Source organism: Chlorocebus sabaeus, chromosome 21 (assembly GCF_047675955.1).
Source record: "Chlorocebus sabaeus isolate Y175 chromosome 21, mChlSab1.0.hap1, whole genome shotgun sequence".
Classification (NCBI taxonomy): domain Eukaryota; kingdom Metazoa; phylum Chordata; class Mammalia; order Primates; family Cercopithecidae; genus Chlorocebus; species Chlorocebus sabaeus.
The window spans coordinates 110,741,461-110,765,862 of record NC_132924.1 but is presented as its reverse complement, the minus strand read 5'-3'; the positions used below and the strand labels follow the sequence as shown (position 1 = coordinate 110,765,862).

Below are 24,402 nucleotides of genomic sequence, written 5' to 3'. Positions count from 1 at the left end.
AACTGGGACTTCAACATAAGAACTTTGGGGAGACACAGTTCAGCCCATAACAGTGTGATTACTTTTTCTCCATTCTCAAGGATTACTTTTTCCCTCAAGTGATACCATAAGGAGAAGAATGTCTTTAACTCTGGAGAGAATCTCAGTTAAGTCATCTTACCATGTTTTAAAATGAGATTTGTTGCCACATCCCACGCCAAGCCTGTACCAGTATTGCCTTATGGATGTGGTTAGGAAAGATTACACTTGGGAAGTAAATCCTGTCTGAGAGATGAGTTCACAAGTTCTCAGGGGCATTTAGCTGCCAGGCCATTTTTTTACACATTAAACAAAAAAAAGAAAAAAAAAAAAAGTCTTTTGGGCATTGCATTTATTTACGTGAATATAATACTTCCAATGGCATTTGGATTGCGTGTTTGCACGTGTTTAATATGTTGGTAAATCTCTCTGAGGAAAGTGCGCAGTGCTTTCTGATTTTGTATTAGGAAGATGGGTGAGGCAGGGAAGAGGAATGATTCCTTAGGCAACCATGGAATTATTTACTGACTAAAAGAGGAAATCTTCTGTTTGAATAACCCCTTTGAACTGCCTGACACGTGGTGGAAGCTTGTCAAATGTTTGTTGAATGAACAGAAGTGTCCAGGGAACTCAGACTATTTGAGAGCAATCAAAAAGCACATATTTATTCAGAGATTTACCATATACCTAGCTTTGGCTGATGCTGTGGGGGCCTGCTGATGGGTATACGAACAATAATAGCAGCAACTGTCGTTTGTGCTTACTCTGTGCCAAGCATCTTGCACACATTTTTTTCCCCTATTCTCTGAGTTAGGCACTATTTTTATTTTACATATAAGGAAACTGAGGCTAAAAGACATCAAGCTATCTATGTTAATTGGTAAGGTAAGGTGTATGCTTTACTTCTGCACTCCAATCAATGCCTACTAAACATGTCCTCTTGCTGGTAGAAGTTTGCATTCTTGTTCTAGAGATAGGAAATTTATAATTAGGGCAATTAGAAAAGTAGTATAGAAAAGGTGAATTTTATAGTATGTCTGGTTTGCTATGTATATGTGTACTGTCAGCATTTTATAAAACTGTCAGGTTGTGAAATGGTTAAGTATATAACTTCTGGAGTTAGATGCCTGCGTTCAAATCTTACTCGGACCTCTTCTTACCTGTGTGTCCTTCGACATGGAGCTTACGTGTTCTCCATAAGCTCCATTGAGAACATTTATTATTTAAAAAATGGGAAATTTATTATAAAATAGGGATCATACCTTATTATTGCGAGGGATACATAAAATATGTAAAATGATTCAGTGCCTGGCAAAATGTATTTTCTGTTCAAATGTAAGCTTCTCAAAGGTGGCAATGATTTGTGTCTGTTTTATTTGTTCTTGTATCCTACACATTTAGAACAGTGCTTGGCATCAAATAGACATTTGGTAAATTCATTGTTGAATGGATATATGTCAATATGTAAATGCCTGAACTTAGTCACATTAACAGACATAATAAAGTAGTCAGATGTTTGCACATCTATGTGGAACAGTGGTTTGTAGCCGGGATACACATTAGAAATGCCTGGAGGGCTTTGAATGGACTGCTTCTTAAACCCCATGGTAGGCAAAGGTTGAGTACCAATGTTGGAGAATCACTGTGAAGGTAACAAACATAGAATAATACTGGTATAGTATGTTGAAGATTCAATACCGAAAGTGATTTTCTGAATGACTCCAGGGGATGAGTTTCTTAGGAAACAAAACACAGCCTTTGGTTCAATAGTAATTGCATCCTTCAACATTTCAATGTACATTAAAATAAAAAAAAAAAACTTTGAGTTCATATATAATATGGAATAGGATTTAGGCTCAAATAGTTATACATGGTTTGTTCCCTGACATAAATCACTGGTGAAGTTTGTGTGGGGCTTGGGACAATTTTTTTATTGTGTGGGCTACCCTTCGCATTGTAGACATCTTGTCTAAGTCAACCAAAAAGCATTGTGAGCTGCTTTGAATATAAGCAAAGGTAGTGCCCATATGGTGTAAGAAAAAAGACAACAACACACAAGGTGATTAAGAACTCTCTTGGGGAATCAAACCAAGACACTGAGTAACTTCTTAGACAGCTGGTTCCTTTTCTAGAACAACAGGGTAAGTTCACCAGTCTCTAATGTGTCAATCTTTAGGAGGTGTTCTGGATAAAAGACTTCCTGATTCTCTGGTGCTTTTCTGCTCTGCAAGAAGAATCCTGATTCTGTTCTCACGTGCAGCATCACCCAGAGAGGGAGCTGGCAAATGGGGATAGATAGAAAATGGGAGCCACATAAACCTACAATCAGACTGAAACTGGAACCAGAGGAAATTGAGAGAAATTTGCAAAATGGGTAATTAGAAAAGGGTGTCTCTGGCTAAATAACCACTTAGTTGCATGTTTTCCATAAGTTTTTAAATGTACATTTATGAAGAGTATATGTCACATGTTTCATTAAACACACTGTAAAAATGTTAACACTATGATATGCCCTTTACGAGTGTGGCAAAGGGATTCCGTTTTAATGTTGACCACACAAAGCCGTTTTGATGTCTCTCAGGCTTCTTAACACTGGATTCTACCTTATTTGCATTTATTTTTAAAGAGCTGCTTTGAAGGATTTCTGACTCAGGCAAGAATATCACTGAAATGTAAGGCCTGGGATATAATTCAAATCATCCTAATCCGGTTTCTCAACCATTGATCTAATCAGCAAGCTGTTTTGCTTAGCTTCTTGGTCAAGTTCATTCATTCACTCAGAAAGCATTTCTTGAATATAGACTGTGTCTACCCCAGGGCTGGAATGTAATAAGATTAGTAGATGGATTGAGCCCTGTCCTTTAGGAGTTTATAGTCTTATTGAATGAAGTGAAGAAAATAATATGATGCTATTTAAAATGTATAATGGTTTTTACATTTTAAATATGTTAGAGCTTTTTCAGGTAATTGATATTAACGTTGACATTGTATTATTGAAACTGCATTATAATATATTTTCTTTTCACATCTATTTCACAGTTAATATCACAGTTCTTTTCAAAGAAGCATTTGTGATTCTCACCATCCCCTATGAAGAAGCATTGTTGTGAAATTAATAGAAAGAATCATTGGCATTTCATGGTTTTGCTGACCATGGGCTTGAGAGGATTCTGAGCAGAAGGAAAGCACAAGTTGAAACCCCATTGATTTTTTTTAATAGGAACAAATTGCAGCATAAAACTACTGCTCCCTCATCCCACTCCCAACCACACACCAAGTCCTACCAGACTCTTAAGTGTCATCATCTACCACCAAGATAAATTCAAATAGAAAAATAACTTTCACTAACCTTTATTTGAGGTCTGAGATATAATAAAACTATTTTCTTATTTTGGAAGAAAATGTGTATACATGTATGAATTATTGGAGAAAAGGATTTTCTCCCATGGTTATTTAAAAGCATGGAAAGTTCTAATCAGAAATTATTTCCTACACCCTGTTGTACCTAAATATATTTTTCTATTTGTATGTCCTTTTGTGAGGGCAATTAGAGTTACAAACTGGCAGCCACTTTCATGTTTTTTACTTATTTTTTCTTCTAATTAATATTTATATGTATAGACATAAAACCAACCTTAAATTTGTATCCACAAAGAGAAATACATGATCAACAAAAGGCTTTACTTGTTTCTTTTCCCAGGGTAGAAAAGAGTGCAATTTGACTGTAATTTCATTCAGGGTTAAATGTTTGTATGTCTCTTATCATATAGCCACATTGTCTTTCAGAGGCACACGTGGCTTGCATCCTTGAATCCTAATTTGATTATTTCAGCAATTGACTCCTCCTGGCAGTCCTAATTAGGAAGAATAACCAGATTTTGGTGGTCAGAGTCTACAAGTTCTGATGAGTTAAACTCATTTGTCTTGTGGTTTCTACTGGTGCCTGACAGTAGAATTTTATTTTCTCTCTTGAATTTTTTTTTTTTTTTTTAATCAAAACTGTCTGGGACAGTTAATGAAAAAATGAAAGATCTGTGTTTTTCTCATTAAACCAAGATTTAGGAATTCTTCAGCCATTCTAAGAGTTTGCACCTGGGTATGGTTTGGTATTTTTTTTTTTTTTTTTTTTTTTTTGAAAGGACACTTAATTTAGGTTGTGGTGACTGTTAAGGAATCAAATGTAGAACCTGTGTATTCCGACTCTGTGGAGATCTGATTTTCTTATGATGAAAACTGTAGCTCAGAGTCCCCATACAGAGCCCTTCAAAGCCAGAGAAAATCCTAATAAAAATGCTAAAGAAGTTCCTTCAACATAGGTGGAGGAAAACTGTTTTGAGATGAAAGATCACTGTGTAAGATTCTCCCACTGTTACTTTCTTATTGCTCGATGATATGGAATATGCTTTGGGGTGAGGGGCCAAAATTGTGGTTGCTAATTGTTTGCCTTGGTGAAAGTGAGGAATGAGAATATTGTGTCATCATTAAAGGCCTCCATCTTTATAATGACCCTTTTGGGGATTATATAAAGCAAGTACATTGTCTGCTACCCAGTGGGAGCTTTTGAAAGTAGGCTACCAGCAAGCTCGATGTGATCACTTCCAACTACTGAGGACCTACCCACTATTTCTGGGACTTCCTGTATGGGAATACAAGAGACTTAAAAAAAAAAAAAAAAGAAAAAAAAAACCAAAGGTCTAGACACTTGCTGAGCTCTCTGACATACTTGGTAATTGATTAATGGTTGCACAGTCCTGGATTTGTTACTGGCTTCTACTCAGCATTTCCTCGGGCTTGGGGACTACTGTTCATCTTGCTCAACTTTACCAATTATTTTTTTGGAGGAGGTTTGCAGAGGTCACTGAGCAGGACAGAAAGACTACGTGCCCTTCAGGGCTCAAGAAAGCTTTTCAAGTCTGCTCTTGTTCCTTCCCCTCTATATGGGGCAAGTTTCTTTTCCTTTGGGGACTCATTTGTGATGGAATTCACCACAGATCTGGCCACCACTGCTTTCCTTTTCTCCATTCCACTGTCCGGAGCCTTGTTCTTCTCTGTATTCTGCGGGGTTGGGAAGTCTAAGGATCTGGGCCTTTCTGGGGATCCAGGGTGTCTGCAGGCCTCATCTCAGAGATAGCAGATTCTTACTGCAGTTTTCAGGTCATATGAGACTAGCTGAAGAGAGCCAAATGAAGATAAAGTAAATAATGAAATTGCTGATGTTTTCTTTAGAGCGCCCCTTGATGGGCTTCGGAAAGTTGTGGTCCCAGCTGCCTAAATGTACATGTTCCCACAGAGCAAAGTTTAAGAACTCTAGTGCACAGAAGAGAACCTTAGGAGTGTGTGTAAATGCAGCTTCCCGTGCCTCACCCTCCAACTGATTCAGGACTCAGAGTTGCAGCATCACAAGACCCTCCTGATTCTATTTCAGGTACTTCTCAGACCACACTTAGATACTATTATAGAGAAAAAGCCCCTCGCCCTTCTATGGAGCGACTTAGTTAAATCACAAATCAGCGCTCAAGTTTAAGCTCTAGACCCTTGTGAGACATTTTTTGTGAGGCCGTTCAGAAACTGAACTTCCACGATTCCTGACAATCCCACAGATCTCCCTAGGTGATCCCTGCTTTTTTTTTCTTCTTGCTGTTCTTATTCTCACCACTATGCTCTAACTGCTCCTCCCTTCCCTTTGCTCAGCAATGATCATATTTGCTTTGCTAAAGTAGCCCCCCTTGTTTCATTTCTTTGCAGATCAGGGATGACTATCCCAACCTCTCCCAATTCATACCCTCCTTTCTGACCTGAATTCTGTTATGATCCACTCGACAAATCTAACATCTAATTAGCGTTTAGGCTTTATCTTATTGTGGGTCTTGGTAAGATATTGGATGTGCAATTTCTTGGCAGATGCAAAACAGTCTTTTCCCATTTAGAACCTCAAGCTCATGTAGTCCTCTGCAGGGGTAAGGAGGATAGGGAAAGGATGATATTCTTGAGAGGAGAGTAAAATAACAATGAACTTTCAGCTGTAACCAGCTTAGAGAGTGCTTTGCCGGCAAATGGAGGAATTTCAGTAGGAGACCTCACGAACCCATTTTTCTTGCTTTTAGTCTCTGGCAATCTTAAAGTTGTTCAAGTATGGTCAATGCCCAAACCCTAGGTCTTTTTCCATAAATGAAGAGTCAAGACCTTTGTTCTTTCCCTCTACTCTGAATAGAGGATTATATTTTAATTTTTGGTTCTGAAGCATTATTTCCCCACAGTGGTCCCCTCGGCCTCCCTGTCTTTTGGGACTTGCCACCATCTGTTGACACCATGCACTTTAGAGAGGTATATTCCAATACATTGGTAAAGATTTTCAGATGTGGAAGAGGCTAACTCAGGCATTGTTTCTACCCCATGGGAAATTTTCAGCTCTGTATGAGATTCTGATGTTGGTTTTTCTTTGTTTTTGTTTTTGTTTTTCTTCTTGCTGCAGGAAAGCAATCTCCCGGGCAGGCCTCCAGCATCTGGCTCCTGCACATCCCCTCAGCCTTCCTGTGGCAAATGGTCCAGCCAAGGAGCCCAGAGCGACTTTGGACTGGAGTGTAGGTGTCGCCTTTTTCATTTAAACATCACTTCAGTGCATGTTTTGTGTCTCTCATTCTCAGGATTCCTCTAGCTACAAGGAAGACTTGCTTAGTAATTTTCAACATTGCCCGCTGACCTGTCCTCAGATACCTTAGCTGTAGCTCCATTTTCAAACTCCTATGAGCATCGCTCCTTTATATGAAGTCAGATGTGTTCAAGACTAAGATAAAAGCTTCCTGAATCATTTGAAGTACTACTGCAGCTGTAAGATTAAAAAGTACCTCGTGCGCATGCTTTATTGGTTTCTGTCAAGTTGATGATGAATAGAGCCTACCCTTAATGCAACATCACACAATCTAAGTTTTGATTTCCTCAGCTTGAGCTCAGTTTTTCTGGGTGCTTTTTTCCCCAGAGGATTACAGGCACTTCGTGTCATTCTATTGCTTTTCCTTCCTCCCCTAACCCAAAGGTAGATGGGTCTTGCATCAGTAGGTTGGGTATAGTATATGAGCCGATGTTAACATTTTAACCATAACACACTCACAAAAACTATTGACTTGAAGATTATAGTCTGAAACTCTTTAGTTGATTAAACACATTTATTGAGAGTGTTCAATGAGTCAAGTTCTTGGCCGAGTAACTGTTTCTAACTGTAGACCCAAAGGCTTTGTCCCTTCCTGAAGCAATGTGAGGAAAAGGTATCAAGGGACAGAAGGGCTTCCCTGAAGTCCTGCCAGCCTTCCCTGATGATGAACCTTGTTTAGAACTTTTAGTTAAATCTGAATAGAAGGGATAATCTGTGTTCTTTTTCTCCATAGGAAAGAGAAAGGTGGGGTGGGGGAAAGGAAAACCATGCCATGATTTGATATTCTCTGTGTTATAACATTTCTTCCTCTCCTCTCAGCACACACTTATTAATATCCTTATTTTACATCTTGGATGCATACCAGTGTAAATTCTGCCCACATTTATGAATTGCCTGGCAAAAGACTGGATGTATTTGAACTACAGCTTCTCCCTTGGTGGAGATATTGTTATACTGAGAGTGTTCAGATGCCGCCTGAGCCTGTTGAATTGGTGTATAGAAAGAATATTCCTTTCCTGGAGTTTTCTTCTTTATTCCAGGACAGCTATTTAATAAAGTCCTAACCCACAATAGAGTATATTTGCACCAGTGTTTGCATAATTAAAAATAATTAAATGCATAAACATAAATAAAACCTAAGAGGGGTATGCATGGAGCAGTGATGAGAGTGTGTTGTATATCAAGGAACCGAAAGAGTTAGTTTAATATTCACGATGTTCCAAAAAATCCTGTAGTCTGCAGCAGCAGGGCCTTCTTTGAGGTGAGAGATTCTAATGAGGGGTAGTTTAATCACTTACAGGGAACATTCATTAATTCCCTTCTCTGCCCTTTTGTGTGACATTAGATAAGTCACTGATTTCTTTCAGCTTCAGAGTCCTCATCTGTAGATGGGGATAATTGTGGCTCTATTTCATGGATGTTGTTAGGATCAAATGTGACAATCAGTGAAAAAGTTTTTTTTTTTGTAAACTGTGCAGCCAGCAGATTTATTTATAAAAGTAATTGATGAATTCACTAATTCATCAAACATTTGTTGAGTTCCTGCTTTGTACTAGAATCTATGTTGGTTACTTGGGATTGCGAGGTGAAGAAGATACGGTTTCTGCCTTCTAGGGGCTTTGAATCCTGTGGGCAGAAAGGAAATCAACATGAAAATACAGGGTAATGATGCCTAGAACACAGGGGTCAGAGGGCGTCACTGGAATGCAACAAAAGGACATTCCGTTCCCATTTGATGTTGGAAATAGTTGCCAGAAAGTGCTTTTTAAAAGAAGTGTCCTGCCTGAGCCAGAGCTTGGCTGCAAGGTATTATTTTCTGATTCCTGTAGAGAGGTATGTACTCTAATATTTCATCAAAATGGTATTTTTGGCCAGTGGTGGGAGGCTGCAGTACAGGATGAGGGAAAAACAAATAGGAATGAAGGCTGGGTTTGTGCATAGTGATCTTTTATCCCCTCCCTCTTCTCCCCTTTTCTTTGATTGTGGGTACCCCGTCTTGGAGGTCTGTTGAAAGTATGGCATGACACAAAACACTTAGCTAACATTTAACAATGGAGGGAAAATCGAAAGCCTGTCCTGAAGACAGTCCATCTAAGGGCCTAGATATTGATGTGTAAGGAGTTATGAGATGTTACTCTGGAAAAAAACCAACATATTTGTGGGCTAATTTTGGTGTCAGCAAACAGAAACCAAACCGTGATCAACACACTACACTCATTTATTACAATTGTGTGAAGCGTTTGTTTCAGAAAAGAGGAAAAAGCAGATTGTTAAAAGCGTTTCAGTGACTTTTTCTTTTGCTAAGACTTTAGATTTCTTGTATTACTTTAGTATGCTATTCTGTTCAAGGAGCCAGCCAGGGATTTCTTTGTTCCATTTAAGGTGCAAAAACAGTCACCTCTCTGTGCCATTCCCTCTCCTCCACCCTCTTGTTTGGTTCCCTCATCTCCTACCATTAGTCTACTCTTCTGGACTCAATGTATGCAAATGAGCAATCTTTACTCAATTCAGTATAACTATTTATTGAGCAATGATTAAGGTTGGAGCCTCTTTGATCTTTCAAATAAAAAGGAAGGTGGCAGGAGCTTATAAAAAGGTGGGGGAAACTCCAGTCTCTTGCCTTTGATAAGGTAAAGGGCCCCAGTAGTGCTAAGTTGTGCTTCTGAGGGTCTTGACCACACTGGCAGACGGGGTCCAGCAGGGATGACGAGGGTCCTGTTTTTCTCTTTCATACCCGACTTGACTCTTGGGTCAAAATTCTCTCTGCTCTGTAACGCTCAGGGGAATGAATGGGGGTCACCTCAAAGGCCTCTACTACTATGATTCTCTGGCTTATGTTACTCTATTCTTCTTCCTTCATCTGTAAGGAAAAAGATTAAAAAACTGTTCACGGTGTGTCTGAAGTTGTAAAGTCAGAGTGAACCTGGAATCAGGATCTTAGTCCCCAAGTTTCTACTTACTGTGGAATCCCAAAAGGGCCATGTTCTGACACTAGCCTATGTGCCACAGTCATCTGAAAGGACACAATTATTTCCTAAATATACTTTGGCAAAATACTTTGAGAAGTCTGTTTGTGGGGTGCCTGAGATACAGGTGAGCACTGATTTAGTGTGCATAGACTGTAGGCACCTGCACTTCTTGGCCGGGAGGATGCTATTATAGCAGACAGTTTTTATGCTTTGGATACATGAACTTAATAATTTTCTTTAAGCATTCCAGTTTTGTGTTCTCATTTTCCTGTTTGTGATATATAGACTCTCTCTCTCTTAGTTTTAGCTTGTTTCTCCCAAACATTCTCTCCTACTGTGTTTTACTCAAGTGTCTTATTATGACTTTTAGGATTCTCTGTCTCATATGGGCTCATTCTTTGAAGATTTTTTGCCAATAGATATTTACTGAGGCTGCCTGTGCATCGGCATTTCCCTCCGTGCATGTCAGGGATAGAACCTGTAACGGTGTGTGGAGAGTATCTGGATTAGTCATCAGTATGGTGCCTGAGTCTTCTATTGACAGCAGTGGACACTGGGATCAACCCAGTATGAAAATTGCTATTTCCTCTAGAGATTTTCTTTTTTGTTCTCTGCCAAGCCATGCTCATCTTTTCAATCAACCCGATTCTATTTATCTGATGTACTCTTTGTATCCTCACAATACCTCTCTGTTCGTAGTGCATTGTCTTACAAACCTTAGAACCAAATTAGTGCTTTTTGTTTGACTTTCTTATTTGTAGCTGTCAGATTTCAGGCTGCTTCAAAGGAGGGGCAATGTTTTCTGCTTGTTTTCTCTTCACAGTGGAGAGAACAGCATCACAGACCTCATAGCTACTTGGTTACTGATGTCAGGGGATGAATTGATTACAGTTTTTCTGCTCAATCAGTGAGAAGGGGATATTTCACTGGGAGTTGACAGGCACTCAGATAATCTCCAGTTCCTGAAAGGCTTGGTGGGCATGACGCCAAAGTCTGCTTGAAAAATAAATGGATTCATGCCGTTTTAATCCCAAGTAACTCTCTTTAAATTTCCTTCCTAATTCAACGCATTGTGTTAGATCTTAAGGTGCACACAGTACTTTGGCCTTCCTACTTTTCACAGGGGCATCATCTTTTCACCTCCACAGTGACAGCCTGCAGCAGCTGCCCCCTCTGACACTGGATGACGCCTGTCAGCCAAGACAGTTGGGGTAAAACAAGTTAAATTACTAGAAAGGAAGGAAGTAATGCCTAAAAAGGAAAAAATATTCTCATCTCCTGGGATGGATTCCAAGTTCCCAGTTTAGAGTGAATTAGTCCATTTAGAAGCATGTCTGTTCCACAGATAATGTGTATCTTCTTTTAAATGTCACATGTCTCCCTTCCAATGGAGACTTCATTTGGACTTCCAGCACTCTTCCCTGTTTGTAGTATTGCAGCAGAGAGCCCGGGAAGTACATCTCCCATCTGTCCCCACCGTTTTATTTGTTTTTGCCCATTACACTGCCTAAAACAACCCCCTGAACAGCGGTGGAAAAGCCACCAAGATCTTTCTTAAAGGGCACATTGGTTTTAAACCCAGCACCCTTGATTTCATTTTATTTTCCTTCCTCATTGGCAAACTTTCTTCAGTCCTAAGAGCTGTGGAAAACAGAGCCTCAACACAAACAAAGCCAGATCTTCAGTTCAAACCACCTTTCCTTCCCTTTAGTTGACAATGCTAACAAAGAAACACTTTCTCCGAGGCAGATAGAAACATCACACAGTTGATGCACTGCCTCACAGTTTGGTTCAGGGACAAGATTAAGGAACCAGAGTCTTCATGTGGGATTGCTTTAAACTGGGTTATGAAACTAGGTCATCTTATCTTTAGAAACCTTGAATGAAAAGCCAGGAGGAGGCAGGGGGGTGTGTGTGTGCATGCGTGTTTGTGCGTGCGTGCTCGTGTGTGTGTGCATGTTCTCACTTCAGTCCTGTTTCCTGTGAGTCCTAGGAGACCTGGACTTTCATTTCAAGCTTCAGGCCCTGCCCTTCATCAGGTCTGAGTGTCGTAATCCACAGCCCCCATGGCGCTACATCTTTCCCCACTCCCAGCCTCATTTCAAAAAACTGAAGTCAGAGTAATTGATAAATGAGACTGTTTGTTGAGCAGAGTATAAGGAACTACTCACTATAAATCAGTGAAGATCCCAGTCCTGGTCAGCCATGTAAAAAAAGGGACAGATTGACCTTGATTTCACGGACCCTCACCATTCCTTTCTTTTCTGAGAATGGGAGAGTTTTAAAATCAAATCACGCTGGCTGCTGGAGGAAATCGTGGAATCCTGTAACTTCACAGACCTGTGAGAAGTGTCTCGATCTAATCTTCTGCCTCTAGGCAAGTGATTACCTGAACAAATGCTGTCCAATAGAAATAGATATGAGCTGTAATGATAAATTTTCTAGTAACCACACTTTAAAAAGTGAGAAGAAATAGGTAAGATTATTTTTTGATTCCATATTTTGTTTAACCAAATATATTCAAAATATTATTTCAACATGTAATCAACATAAAAATTATTAGTGAGATATTTTACATTCTTTTTTCACACTAAATCTTCAAAATCTGCTGTGAATTTTTCAAAGAGAAGCACATCTCAATTAGTGCTAACCACATTTTAAGTTCTCAGTAGCCATGTGTATATTGTACAGCACAAATCTAAAACATCCAACATGGTGTGTTATCAATTCTTGAAGATCTTCAAGGGGAAGTAATCCACTCTTTTTCCTTTTTGATTTTGTAAGGACATTTACATAGGATACATATTTATAGTACTCATTGTTTCAAAACATTTTTATAGGCAAGTGTCTTCATTTTGTGTGGAGTATTTGCTTCTTGTGTGAGCATACTCTTTATCTGTAGTATTCAGTCTCAAACATTCACCTCATCTTTGTCTTTTTACCTATAACTATTACTAGAATTTCAGTAGCACTTGAGCAGGAAAACATGCCTATATCTAGAAATCCATATTTATGTCTATTTAGGTGAATCTCCACTCTTAGATAACTAGATCTATTGATGTAAATCTATCAGTGTAAATATGTATAGCTATACAGACTTGTCTCAGCACTCACAAGTGGAGAAGAAGTGTTATCTTTGTTTAGAAATAGGAGAGTTATTTTTCTGTCTGGCACAGATGGATACTCTTTGAGTGGTGTACTATTTGAGATGGTATTTCAAGATACATGTGTAGAGAAGAGAGAAAGATGTTTCCAGGTAGGGACAGTAGAATGAACAAAAACGTGCCACCAAAAAGGGAAATGCGAAGTATGTTTAAAGAAGAGTGACAGGGAGCCCAGTGTGTTGGCATATGCCTGTAATCCAGCTACTCAGGAGGCTGAGGTGGGAGGATTGCTTGAGTCCAGCAGTTTGAGGCTGCAGTGAGCTGTGATGATGCCACTGCACTCCAGCCTGGGCAACAGAGCAAGGCCCTGTTTTTTTTTTTTTTTTTTTTTTTTTTTTAAAGTGACAAGGATAAAAGAGTGATTGATGCTGTTATTGGAATCTAGCATGCCAGGTCGAATTTGGATTTTATCTTATAAATAGGGAAACATCTAAGCATTCTGAACAAGGGAGAGGCATAATCATGGCTGTCTTTTGGGGGAACTAAATTTATACTAATGTAAAATAAATCAGAGAGGGTGTCAGAGTTCAGAGCAGAAGAAACCAAGACTCCGAAATTTTAGATGCACTGTCCAGCGTATAGTAAGTAACTGGGGGGTATAGTCAGATAATGAAATGAAACCTAGACAAAAATAAAAGCAAAAGGAAGAGGCCTGCATTTGCCGGGGTAAATGAGGCTCTGCAGCAAGTAAAAGACTCAAATGTATAATGGCTTAATACAAGAGAGGTTTGTGTCTCGCCTGTGTGATAGACCAAGACTATTCCAGGTGGTTGGGTGGGGAGTCAGGCCCTTTGTCACACAGCTGTTCAGTGACCCATGCTGAGGATCGCTCTGACATCCCACCAAGAGGATTCCAAAAGGCTGACTTCCCAATTGACCAGTAAGATAAAAGACCATGGAGGAATACATGTGGGAGGATTTAATGGAACAAGTCTGGAATTTCTGCTTCTGTTTCACTGTTCAGAATTTGGTCACATGGCCACACCTAATTGCAAGGGAGACTGGGGAAATAAAGTCTGACTGTGTGTCCAGGAAAAGGAGAAATAATTATTTTGAGGAATGGCTAGCAGTCTTGGCCACAAAGACCAAGGAGAGAAACGTGGTTAATGCTAACATCTGTGGATTAGGAGGAAGAAGGGAAACTAGAGTAACGGCGACACTAATGAATATAACGAACGTCTATTAACTTCTTGTTTTATGCGGAACATTGGGCTTTACGCATTTTTATGTTTAAACATCACTGTAGTCCAGTAAAGGAGGTACAGTGATTTTTATGTGACTGATGAGTAGAATAGGGTTTAGGGAAGTGAGAAGGGCCCTAAGTCATACAGCTATTAGGCAACAAGTCTGACTCCAAAGCTCATGTTAGTTAACATGGATCTGGAGAAGGGTTCATGAGAATTGTAGGAAGAAAACAAAAATAGTTCATTTGTCTACTGCATTCTTGTGCTAATGCCACCCAGTCTAGACAACTTTATGCAGGATTCAAGAGTCCCTGAGACTACCTTCTCTTCTGACATCAGTTGCAAGTTCGGGAACCCCCAAGACCACACTCAGCTTCAGTAACTCACTAGAAACACTCATGGAACTCCCTGAAAGTTAATACTCACATTTATGGTTTATTACAGTCCTTTCCAAGTAGAATCATGGTTCACTAGCTAACTTCTCCCAGCAACCATGTGCTATAATATACATGGCATAGTGCCAAGCAGGGAAGCTCATTTGAACCTTGATGTCCAGAGTTTTAATTGGGGGTTGGTCCTGTAGACAGGGTTGACTGCCCATTTGGTTGACATTAGCCTCTAGCCCCTCTAGGGGTCAAGCTGATACCTTATGACCCAAGGCCCTCAGACAAACAAAACACTCTTATCAGGCAGGACGTTCCATGGGCTTAGAGATTACTTTCTTGGAGCTGAAAGCTCATTGCTTTATCAGTAGGTTTTGACATTTTACCCGCTGCTACATTTTAGGCTTCACTTTCTAAAGTAGTTGATGGGATTTCACTGTGGTTTCCCTCATATTGGCTGCTGCTGTTATGCATTTAGCTCCATCTTCTCTGGTAGATTTTTCTCCATTGATTAACACAGAATCTCAGTGCCTGGCACCAGTGTTACTGAATAAAGGATTGCTGAATAAGTTAAATAATAATAAATTGAAAAAGCATTATTCTGAACAAATGGTTATGTTAGAGTTGGAGAAAAGTTCCCAGTAGAATATTTTAGATTGTGTGGATTGATTTCTTCAGGATACCTTGCAAAGAAGTGCTTTTCTACTTCTTAAAAAAAATGTCGTCATTCATCGCTATCTGAAAACTTTTAGATTCTGAACCCCTAGCTATGCTTCTCTTTCCTCTGCTGCTGTCCCACAAGATTGACTGTGAAGTGAAGCCTATTTTCCCATTGACTTCCTTGAAAAAAATTGAACTTGCAACAGGGAAAAATTACAGTAGAGAAGAAAAAGTTTTGGTGAACAGGTGTCCACCGTTTGATGTAGAGGGCAATGATCATGGTCAGTGTTGCTCTCCCTTTAGGAATGGTTTTGAGGCACTCAGAGATGTGGATGGTGCACTCCCACCCCAGGGGCTCCCTGTGTTATGTCCTGGAGCCCTTGACACCTATATCTCTAGTGACTTTTACCTTCTCTTGTGCCTTCCTGCCTCACTTCTGCGGTCTAGGACTTGGATCCACCTTTCTTGGATTCTGAAGCACCTAGGTCACATGCCACAATACAAATTTTGGTTGTTCTTACCCCAGAATTATTTGAGTCACTAGGTCCTGAAAGGAAAATGTGTTCTATCTGATTCTGAAGAAATACGTTTATTTTAGAAGATGGGTGACACTTGGTATTTTTTCCCAGCAAATGTCATGGAGTGTAGGTTCCTGTTTTTTTTTCTGAGTCAGAATATCGATCCATTGCTCAGCCTGGAGTGCAATGGCACTTTCTCAGCTCACTGCAACCTCTGCCTCCTGGGTTTCAAGCAATTCTCATGCCTCAGACTCCTTAGTAGCTGGGATTACAGGTGCCTGCCACCATGCCTGGCTAATTTTTGTATGTTTAGTAGAGGTGGGGTTTCACCATGTTGTGCAGGCTGGTCTCAAGCTCCTGGCCTCAAGTGATTTGCCCACCTCAGCCTCCTGAAGTGCTGGAATTATACGCGTGAGCCACTGCTCCTGGCCATTTGGTGTATATTTCTGCTTTGCTGTACTAGGCTTTGAGATTCAAAGGGCTGTGGTGTGGACACTGCTGGAGTAGGTTGTAATAAAAGTGGCTCATGTATAAGATGGGTTTCCATGACATGATTGTATTGAAGTCATCTGCTCAGGCTGCTATGACAAAATGTCATAGACTTGGTAGCTTAAACAACAGACTTCATTTTCCACAGTTCTGGTGGCTGGGAAGTGCAAGGTCAAGGTGCTGGCAGATTCCAGTCCTGGGTAGAGTCCTCTTCCTCACCTGCAGACAGTTGCTTTCTTGCTGTGTACTCACATGGCTTTTCGTTGGTGTGTACATGTGGAGAATCTCTCATGTGTCTCTTCTTATAAGGACACTAATCCCATTATGAGGGCTCCACCCCTGTGACCTCATTACTTCCCAAAGTCTCATCTCCACATTCCATCACATTGAGGGTGAGGGATTCAACATAGGAATATATATATATATATATACACATATATATATATATATATATATATATATTTTTTTTTTTTTTTTGAGGTGTAGTCTCAGTCTGTTGCCCAGACTGGAGTGCAGTGGCATGATCTCGGCTCACTGCAGCCTCCACCTCCCAGGTTCAAGCGATTCTTCTGCTTCAGCCTCCCGAATAGCTGGTACTGCAAGCACCCACCACCACACCCAGCTAGTTTTTGTATTTTTTTTTAGTCGAGATGGGATTTCACCACATTGGCCAGGCTGGTCTCAAACTCCAGACCTCAAGTGATCTGCCTGCCTCAGCCTCCCAAAGTGCTGGGATTGCAGGTGTGAGTCACCATGCCTGGCCAACGTATGAATTTTGAGGGGACACAGTTCAGTCCATAGCATCCCCCATAACAAATAATTACATGCCCATGTACATCTGATGAGTAAGGTAAAAACAAGAGTAATTTTCCTGTGAGACATGGGGACTTAGTCTTGTTTCTTTATGGTTAATCTAATACAATACTTTTCCTAACAGCTCAGAGCCCGTTTTAAGCAAACGAGCAAAATATACAATTAATATATAAATGTATAATTTCCAAGGTAGTATCCCATAAGAAGGAATATGGAATTCTATTCATCATACTATTGAAAAAAAAAAGTTTACTTCCCCCTTTCCACACATTTCTGTAAAATAGGATTGTTGCTCATCAGGTCATACATTCTAGCAGCTCTGTTCCCCATCCAAAGTATATGAATATTTTTAGAAGCAATAACATTTAGTTTGAAAAATTGAGAAGTAATTGGGTGAAGACCTTACTGAATTAGTAAGATGTGAATTAGTAGAAACTTATTATGCTTTGAGTACACAGGAACTTAGTTTTAAGAAGCCTCTGCCCTTAGAAATATAATTTACCTGTTACTGGTATAACTGTGTTTTCAAACTGTCTTTACTTAAAATACTTTAATGCTACCGTCCTCTTTTTTAGCTAATTTGTTAAGCTTATTCACTGAGCAAAGTCAAATTTTAAAATAATTTTAGTCTCAGTTGTCATGAAATTTGCAGTGGTGGACTTGGTGAATAAAGTTTGACATCAAACTGTTTCGAGGTGTTTTTTCCCCGTTTGTTGAGTATGTTTCAAAAATGACCACCACCATGGATAAAGCAGCTATAAACCTAATGTCTATTTTAGTTATAGCTCAAAGTTTTTCCAAACACATTTCTCCCTTTTTAGAATTTCAGTAGAATCAACTCTAGCAGTACTTTGAGTGGTCAGATGAGGAATGTTTAGGCTCCTTTGTTTCACTAACTTTCTTGTATCCCAAATCTAAATTTGAAATAGTCTTCCTTGTCCCTGGAAAAAAAAAATTGATGTCAGGTGGGTCTTTTCCTTGCAGGAGAATGCCGTGAATGGAGAACACCTGTGGCTGGAGACCAACGTCTCGGGAGACCTATGCTACCTTGGAGAGGAGAACTGCCAAGTCAGATTTGCAGTGAGTGTGGGCTCTGTGTTGTTGGGGGAAGGCCTGTGGATCTGAATGAATAGAGGGGTCACCTTGCCTAAATTTCCAAGGGGAGGTCTGAACGAGCCTGTCCCTGTGAGATGGAAAGCTTCCTGGATGTTTTCAAGGTTTACAGAGAGAGAGTTTTTCAAGTTAACATGGCTTTCAGGTTGTCACTTGTAATGGTTTTAGGGTTCTATTATGCAGGCCAGGCCTTGGTGTCATGTGTTACTTTATAATGATGCCCAGGGTAGGTTTTTGTGTGTTGGTGGTGGGGTAGAGGGTAAATGTGTATGAAGTAGTGTCTGCTTGTGGAGGGTTTGTTTGGGTGAGGCCAAGGCCTGTGTGCGGAGGAAGGGGCTCTGTCTGTAGGGGAGTGGCCACAGTGGGGGCTTTACTGATGGGTGAAGGTGGAAAGACAGGGAAACATCTGTGCTGGGAATGGGTGTAGGCGAACAAATAATCCAGACCAAGTTCTGGAGGATCCAATTCTAGAAATAATGTAAACAATCAACAGTCAGGTCAATTGGAGTAACATTTGTTGTTTAAAATTTGCTTTGTGTCACTATTTAGAACAATCTATTTAGAGGGTTAATATTCCCTTTATGTTGTGAGGTAAGTGTGGCTGCCAGGTGCTGCACTGTGGAGATATCAAAACCATAGTGTTGAGAAATTGAACTTAAAGTTTGTGTGTAGTTTTAAATGGTGGGTCCAAACAGAGAGTAATGGGAAGCTTAGGATAGTAAAGAAGAAAGAAAAGATGTATTCCTTCTTTTTTGGGGAAATGAGCACCAGAATTCATATAATGCTTTTAAAAAAAAATATTTGTTTATTACGTGAAAGAAGTATTTGCAGCAAAATGTAGGGCCTTGAAATTGTGAAGGAATATGTGTTTGTTAATAACTAATATGGAATAAGTTGAGTTTCCATCAAAGCTTATGGAAGAATGTGTATAGCCCCCAATGATTTTAACCAGGCCTGAAAGCATAAAGTCCCAGAACCAGGATCTTTTTCGTTGCTTTAGCTGTTTTAACTACTAGTTTGTAAGTTTCATTTGGAGAGTTTTGAGTGTTCTGGGGAGAACAGGGCCTGTTTAAGTGAAGTTGGGAATCAATGTCAGGGAAAGACCCAGATGAACAGGCTCTGGATTGGAAGTCGGGAAACCTGGAGCTGAATCGCAATGTTACTGCTCAGTGTGTGACATTGAGAACTTGTGACCTGTGGGCCTTGGCTACCTTCTAAAATGGAGAGTAGGATTAAATTATTTTTAATTTTGTTTGTAGGTCTGTAATTAATCATTTGCATCTCTTCTAATTTTGTTGTAAATTTAATTGACTTAAATATCAGGATTTCAACTTTATGCATATGTATTTTTAATTAAAGTATAATTGCATGAAATTTGATTAAATTAACCAAATCCATGAGAATCTCAGCTGTTTGGACTAAAATGCTGTAAATAATGAATTAACATTAGGGTCTTAGTTAATTGCGTAAACACTGGTCTTGGGATTTAAGAGAATATAAAATGGAAGCCAGTATTACTTGCATATATACTTTTGAACAATTTCTATGATGGACTATGATTTTTTACAGAGTTATCCCTTATTTCCAAATTGCTCCCTTTAATCCCTTTCTGTTACTTTTTAGGGGATGGCTACCTCTCTTGGCAAATATATGAATAGATACATATATTCTCCTTAAACCTTCTGTCAGTAAATAGCATTGCTATCCACTGAACGATTATTACTTGTTCACTAATACCTTTAGGCCAGGAAAAGCAACAAAGGGAATAAAGGAAATTTTAGCTGGAAGTAGGAAGAAACAGAGTTGAGAACGTTCCCAGTTTCCTTCTGAAGCTTCCTCATAATTTCATACCAGGTACTTGGCCCTATTAACTTATATTACAAAATGTCTGAAAGATGAAGAACTCTCCTCCAAAAAAAAAAGTTGGTTAAATGAAGGAATAAATCAGTGAGGAAGCTGAAGACCTAACTTCTGTAAGTTTCTTAAAGCTCAGTTTCTTTGCCTATGAAGTGGGGGAAACGCTGTTTTGAGGATTTGGTGAGATGATACATAGAAAGGGCATACTTGGCTCAGCAACTGACCTAATGAATTAAAGGCAAAAAAAGAAAAAACCCAGGAAGGACGAGGGCTGAAAATTTACAAAAGAACTACCAATTGCCAATAGATATCTGAAGAATACAAAGGCATCCCAATTAAAACAACTCAGGGGTCAACTTCATGTGCCTATTAAATTAGCAAAGATTTATAAAATGGTAATACTTAACTGCTGGTTGGGTTAGGCTGAAATGGACGGGCTCATCATCAGTTGCCAGGAGTATAAGTAGATACACTGTCCTTCACAAAATTGGCAGTGTGTACTGAAAGCACTGAAAATCCTCTCAGTCTCTCTCCCCACCTCACACTGTGAGGTGCGTGTCATCTCTGGGCATCCCATTTTGAGAGAGACATCAGCAAGCAGCAGAGGACCCAGAGCGGGGTGCCCAGGTTGGCTTAGGGGATGGAAGCTTGTTGTAAAGAAATGTTAGATTACATGGGTTACAACTGAGTATTAGGAGCAAAGGCAGGGAGATGTCTTCCAGTATTTGAAGAGTTAATTTGAAGAAAAGCGAAGTGACTTGCTATTTGTTGTTAAAAATGGAAAAGTCATAGAGGTAGAATCCACCGACTCTAGCTTTATAACAATAAACAAACATTACCTGGAAACCTAACAATGCACGCTCCTGTTTCCCATTTTGCTCCAAATGCTGATTCAGTATGCTTGGAGTTGGACTTGGGAGTCTGTGATTTTTCCTTTTTTTTTTTTTTTAGATGTTGTCTTGCTCAGCTGCCCAGGCTGGAGTGCAGTGGTGTGATATCGGCTCATTGCAACCTCTGCCTCCCGGGTTCAAGGGATTCTCCTGCCTCAGCCTCCTGAGTTGCTGGGGTTAGAGGTGCAAGCCACCACACCCAGCTAATTTTTGTATTTTTAGTAGAGATGGGGTTTCACCATGTTGACCAGGCTGGGCTCAAAGCCCTGACCTCAGGGGATCCACCCCCCTCGGCCTCCCAAAGTGCTGGGATTACAGGTGTGAGCTACCACACCTGGCTGAGAGTCTGTGATTTTAACAAGCACCTCAAATAATTCTGGTGCAGATGGTCCGCAAACCTAACTTTGAGAAATACCGTATGATAAGAAAGCATTTAGTCAGTCCGAGATTCCCAGTAAGGGAACAAGGTGCCTGGAGAGATTGACTGGAGGGATGTGTATTTGTGGATAACATGTTTGGCCATCTTTCAAGGATGCTGTAGTTGGGGAAGCACAGCTGCTTTGGGCAAGAGGTCAGACACAGAGTTCTCCAGGCAAGTCTTTAGTTTAAATGCTCTGTTTGCAGTTTTCTTAGAACAACAGTTTTTTTGTTTTGTTTTGTTTTGGGGGAGGGGGGGAAGTATGCATAAGCAGATCATGTATTTATATTCTAATTTCTTTTAATGAACCACCTTTGAAGAAAGCCTACCTGTTGGGGCTGGGACTAAATTACCATAACCAGGTACTACCTGCAGGCTCCTAAACAAAATACAGGCAGAGTGCTCAGGGGAGGAGTAAATCCATCATCTACGATGTGCCTTTCACTCCTTTCCTATTTTAGCAAAGCAAATATCACAAGTAGAAGTTAAGAGAAGGAAGAAGTCAGTGTGGGTTGAAGCAGACAGAGGCAGCTTCATGGAAATGGGGTTTGAGCTCAGTTTTGAAAGATGGGTAAGATTGACATAAGTGAGTGTGAAGAAGGAGAGCGTTTCAGGCAGGGAAGAGGAACACGAGCAAACTCAGAGGTGGGGCAAGCTCTGTACAAAGGAGGTGGCAGTCGTGAGCCGTGCATGAGCACGTGTCAGAGAAAAGTGGAAATAGGTTTTTTGAACCAAAACTTGGAGTGCATATTATAAATACTTGTGGGCTTAGGAAGTGTGACTATATAATACGTTGTCTAAACCAAGACACTTTTGAGGGTGAAAGTGGCTGCTGTTAATAATGATCTGTGTAAAACTGAAACTGTCCTGCAAAGCAGGGACCTCCTGCTGCCATGTGGATTGGTATTTGGGGACTGATATTGGAGGGTACTGAAAGCAAAGCAAGGCAGTGACTTCCAAAACCCTAGAACAGCTGCAGGAGAGTTTGTTCCCAAGCGTCAGGGCTAAACCACGTGACCTTTCCTATTCTACAGTTCTCTGGTGGCAACATTTAATACTGTAGAATACCTGTGAGCAGATACGTAATGGAATTAAATTTGTTCCCCAATTGGCGAAGGTTCCCAAATTAGCAACTGTTTCTTTTTCTGGTCTAGATAAAATAAAAGGATGCAAAAGTAATGAAATTGAAGTAGAAAGATCACTGTTTCCCAACCTGCTTATGGGCACGGGAAACCTGAAATAAAATTCCAGCCAGAATCACTGTTGTTTGGTGACATTTATTTTTATGTACATTTATTCATTTATTCACTCATTTATTCTGCCAGTGTTTGTGAGCTGGGTTGAGTCCCTGGTGCCTCACCATTTAGCGGGCACAGCCAGATGGAAACTGTTCTCATGCTCTGGGGCTAGGCTATACAAACATGTTTAGCCAAATATTTGTACCTAAAGAAGCTCACCCCTCTGGTAGTAATCCCTGGAGTCCATACCAGTGTGCACCTACTCAGACTTGAAAGAAACTTGCCTACTTTGATATGCAAATTGTACACCCACCGTGATCATACGGACCTGAATAGGCACATATGGGTAGCATGGGCGGTCCGAAGGAAATAGACTTTGTGTTGGACTGACCTGGGTTTGAAAACCTGCTGTTCCATTTATGTACTGAGTAAAGTTGGGACATATCATTTTGCCTCTTTTTGCCTCAGTTTCCTGATTGAAAGTATTGCTACTGAGATAGACCACAGTGAATCTTATTTGTGGATGAGCATTATAGTCAATTATGCCATTTTACCTTTTAATCTTACCTTTAAAGTGTTGGTTCCCATTCTGAAGATACCGCATCAGGATCTCTGGGGAGTGGGACTGAGCTTGATGTCAAAAACAAACAACCAGATCTACAGATGATTGTGTTCACTGTCAGGGTAGAGAGACAGTGATCCACTTCAGAAACAGTGTCGGCACTGAAAACCGCGGTCTGGTTCTCGCATCTGGTGTGTAGTGGCTGCGATGGGCTAAATAGCGTACTCCAAAAGGTATGTTGAAGTCCTGATGCCTCAGGACTTCAGTACCTCAGAATGTAACTTGGTTTGGACATAGGGTTGTTGCAGATGTAATTAATTAGGATGAGTTCATACTGGAGTAGGGTGGGCCCTAATCCAGCATGACATGTGTCCTTATAAGAGAGGACACACAGAGATACACAAAGAGGGCCATGTGGTGACAGGGGCAGGAATTAGAGTGATACAGCTGCAAGCCGAGGCCCTCCGAGGATTGTGACTCTCCTCAGAAGCTAAGAGACAGGCGTGAAATTCATTCTCCTTCCAAGCCCTCAAAAGGGTGTTCAACTTTGTCGAAACCTTGATTTTGGATTTCTAGCCTCTAGGATTGTGACAGAATACACTTCTGTTGTTTTAAGCTACCCAGTTTGGGTTCCCCACAGAACACCCATTGCCGTTTTGTGGGATCTTAGTAGTCAGTGGAAAAGTATATGAGAAATGCTCACACAATGTTGGCGGTTTTCCTAGGACTCATACTCATCATCTCTGATCTGTAACAACAACCTTCTGGGGTGGTCATACGAGGCCGTTCACTTCTACCTAAAGATAAAGAAGAGTCAGAGAGGCTTACTCACTATCCAGAGCTTTATGACTTCTTTGCTTTCTTAGGGCAGTGCTAGGAAGCTAATATAGCAGCCATTCTATAAGTCGAGTTACCTTATCTAACCAAGCAGATATCACCATTACATAGGCTCATGGACACGTACGCATACAGGTGCGTCTACAGCAGTCTTGAGTGTTTAGGTTGAGTGGTATGTGGTTGCGGTGTAAGTGAGCAGACAGGCAGGTTGGTGTCAGAAGCTGGGAGCTGTGGGGAGCAGAGTAGGTAGATGGTGAGGTGAGCATGTAGGTTGTGTAAGAGGAAAAATGGAACTGTCAGATTTCAGGATGCTGTTACCAGATATATCTTCTCTATTTTTAAATGTGCTCATGTCACCCTCTTTTCGTGGACCAGCTAATAGGTGCTGCTTTGCTTTTGTTATTGTTTTGTTCTTGTATTTTGCTTTAATCTTTTCCTTGTAGATAATGTTTGGTGAAAATGGCCTAACCCCACCTGTGACACCTGGCCTTAATTCTCAGGTTCCTTCTAATGTTGCTTGCAATTTGCCAAATACAGTTTTATTGAGTAAGTGAATGAATTGTGTCAGAGAGGCCGTGTGATATAAGAGTTGGAGGATTGTAGGGCAAGAGCTTCACAGATCCAGAGACAAAAAGATCTA

General features: G+C 40.3%; 1 protein-coding gene across 2 annotated transcripts in view; it reads left to right on the top strand.

Annotated features, from left to right (window-relative positions):
• The window catches only part of DGKI (diacylglycerol kinase iota), a 467,928-nt gene that overhangs the window by 150,767 nt on the left and 292,759 nt on the right, over positions 1 to 24,402 (top strand). For both annotated transcript variants that reach the window (XM_007983056.3, XM_073009376.1), the window contains exons 2-3: positions 6,491 to 6,599; positions 17,832 to 17,927. In XM_007983056.3, the coding sequence (XP_007981247.3) occupies positions 6,491 to 6,599; positions 17,832 to 17,927 (205 nt within the window). The remainder of the gene's footprint in view (positions 1 to 6,490; positions 6,600 to 17,831; positions 17,928 to 24,402) is intronic.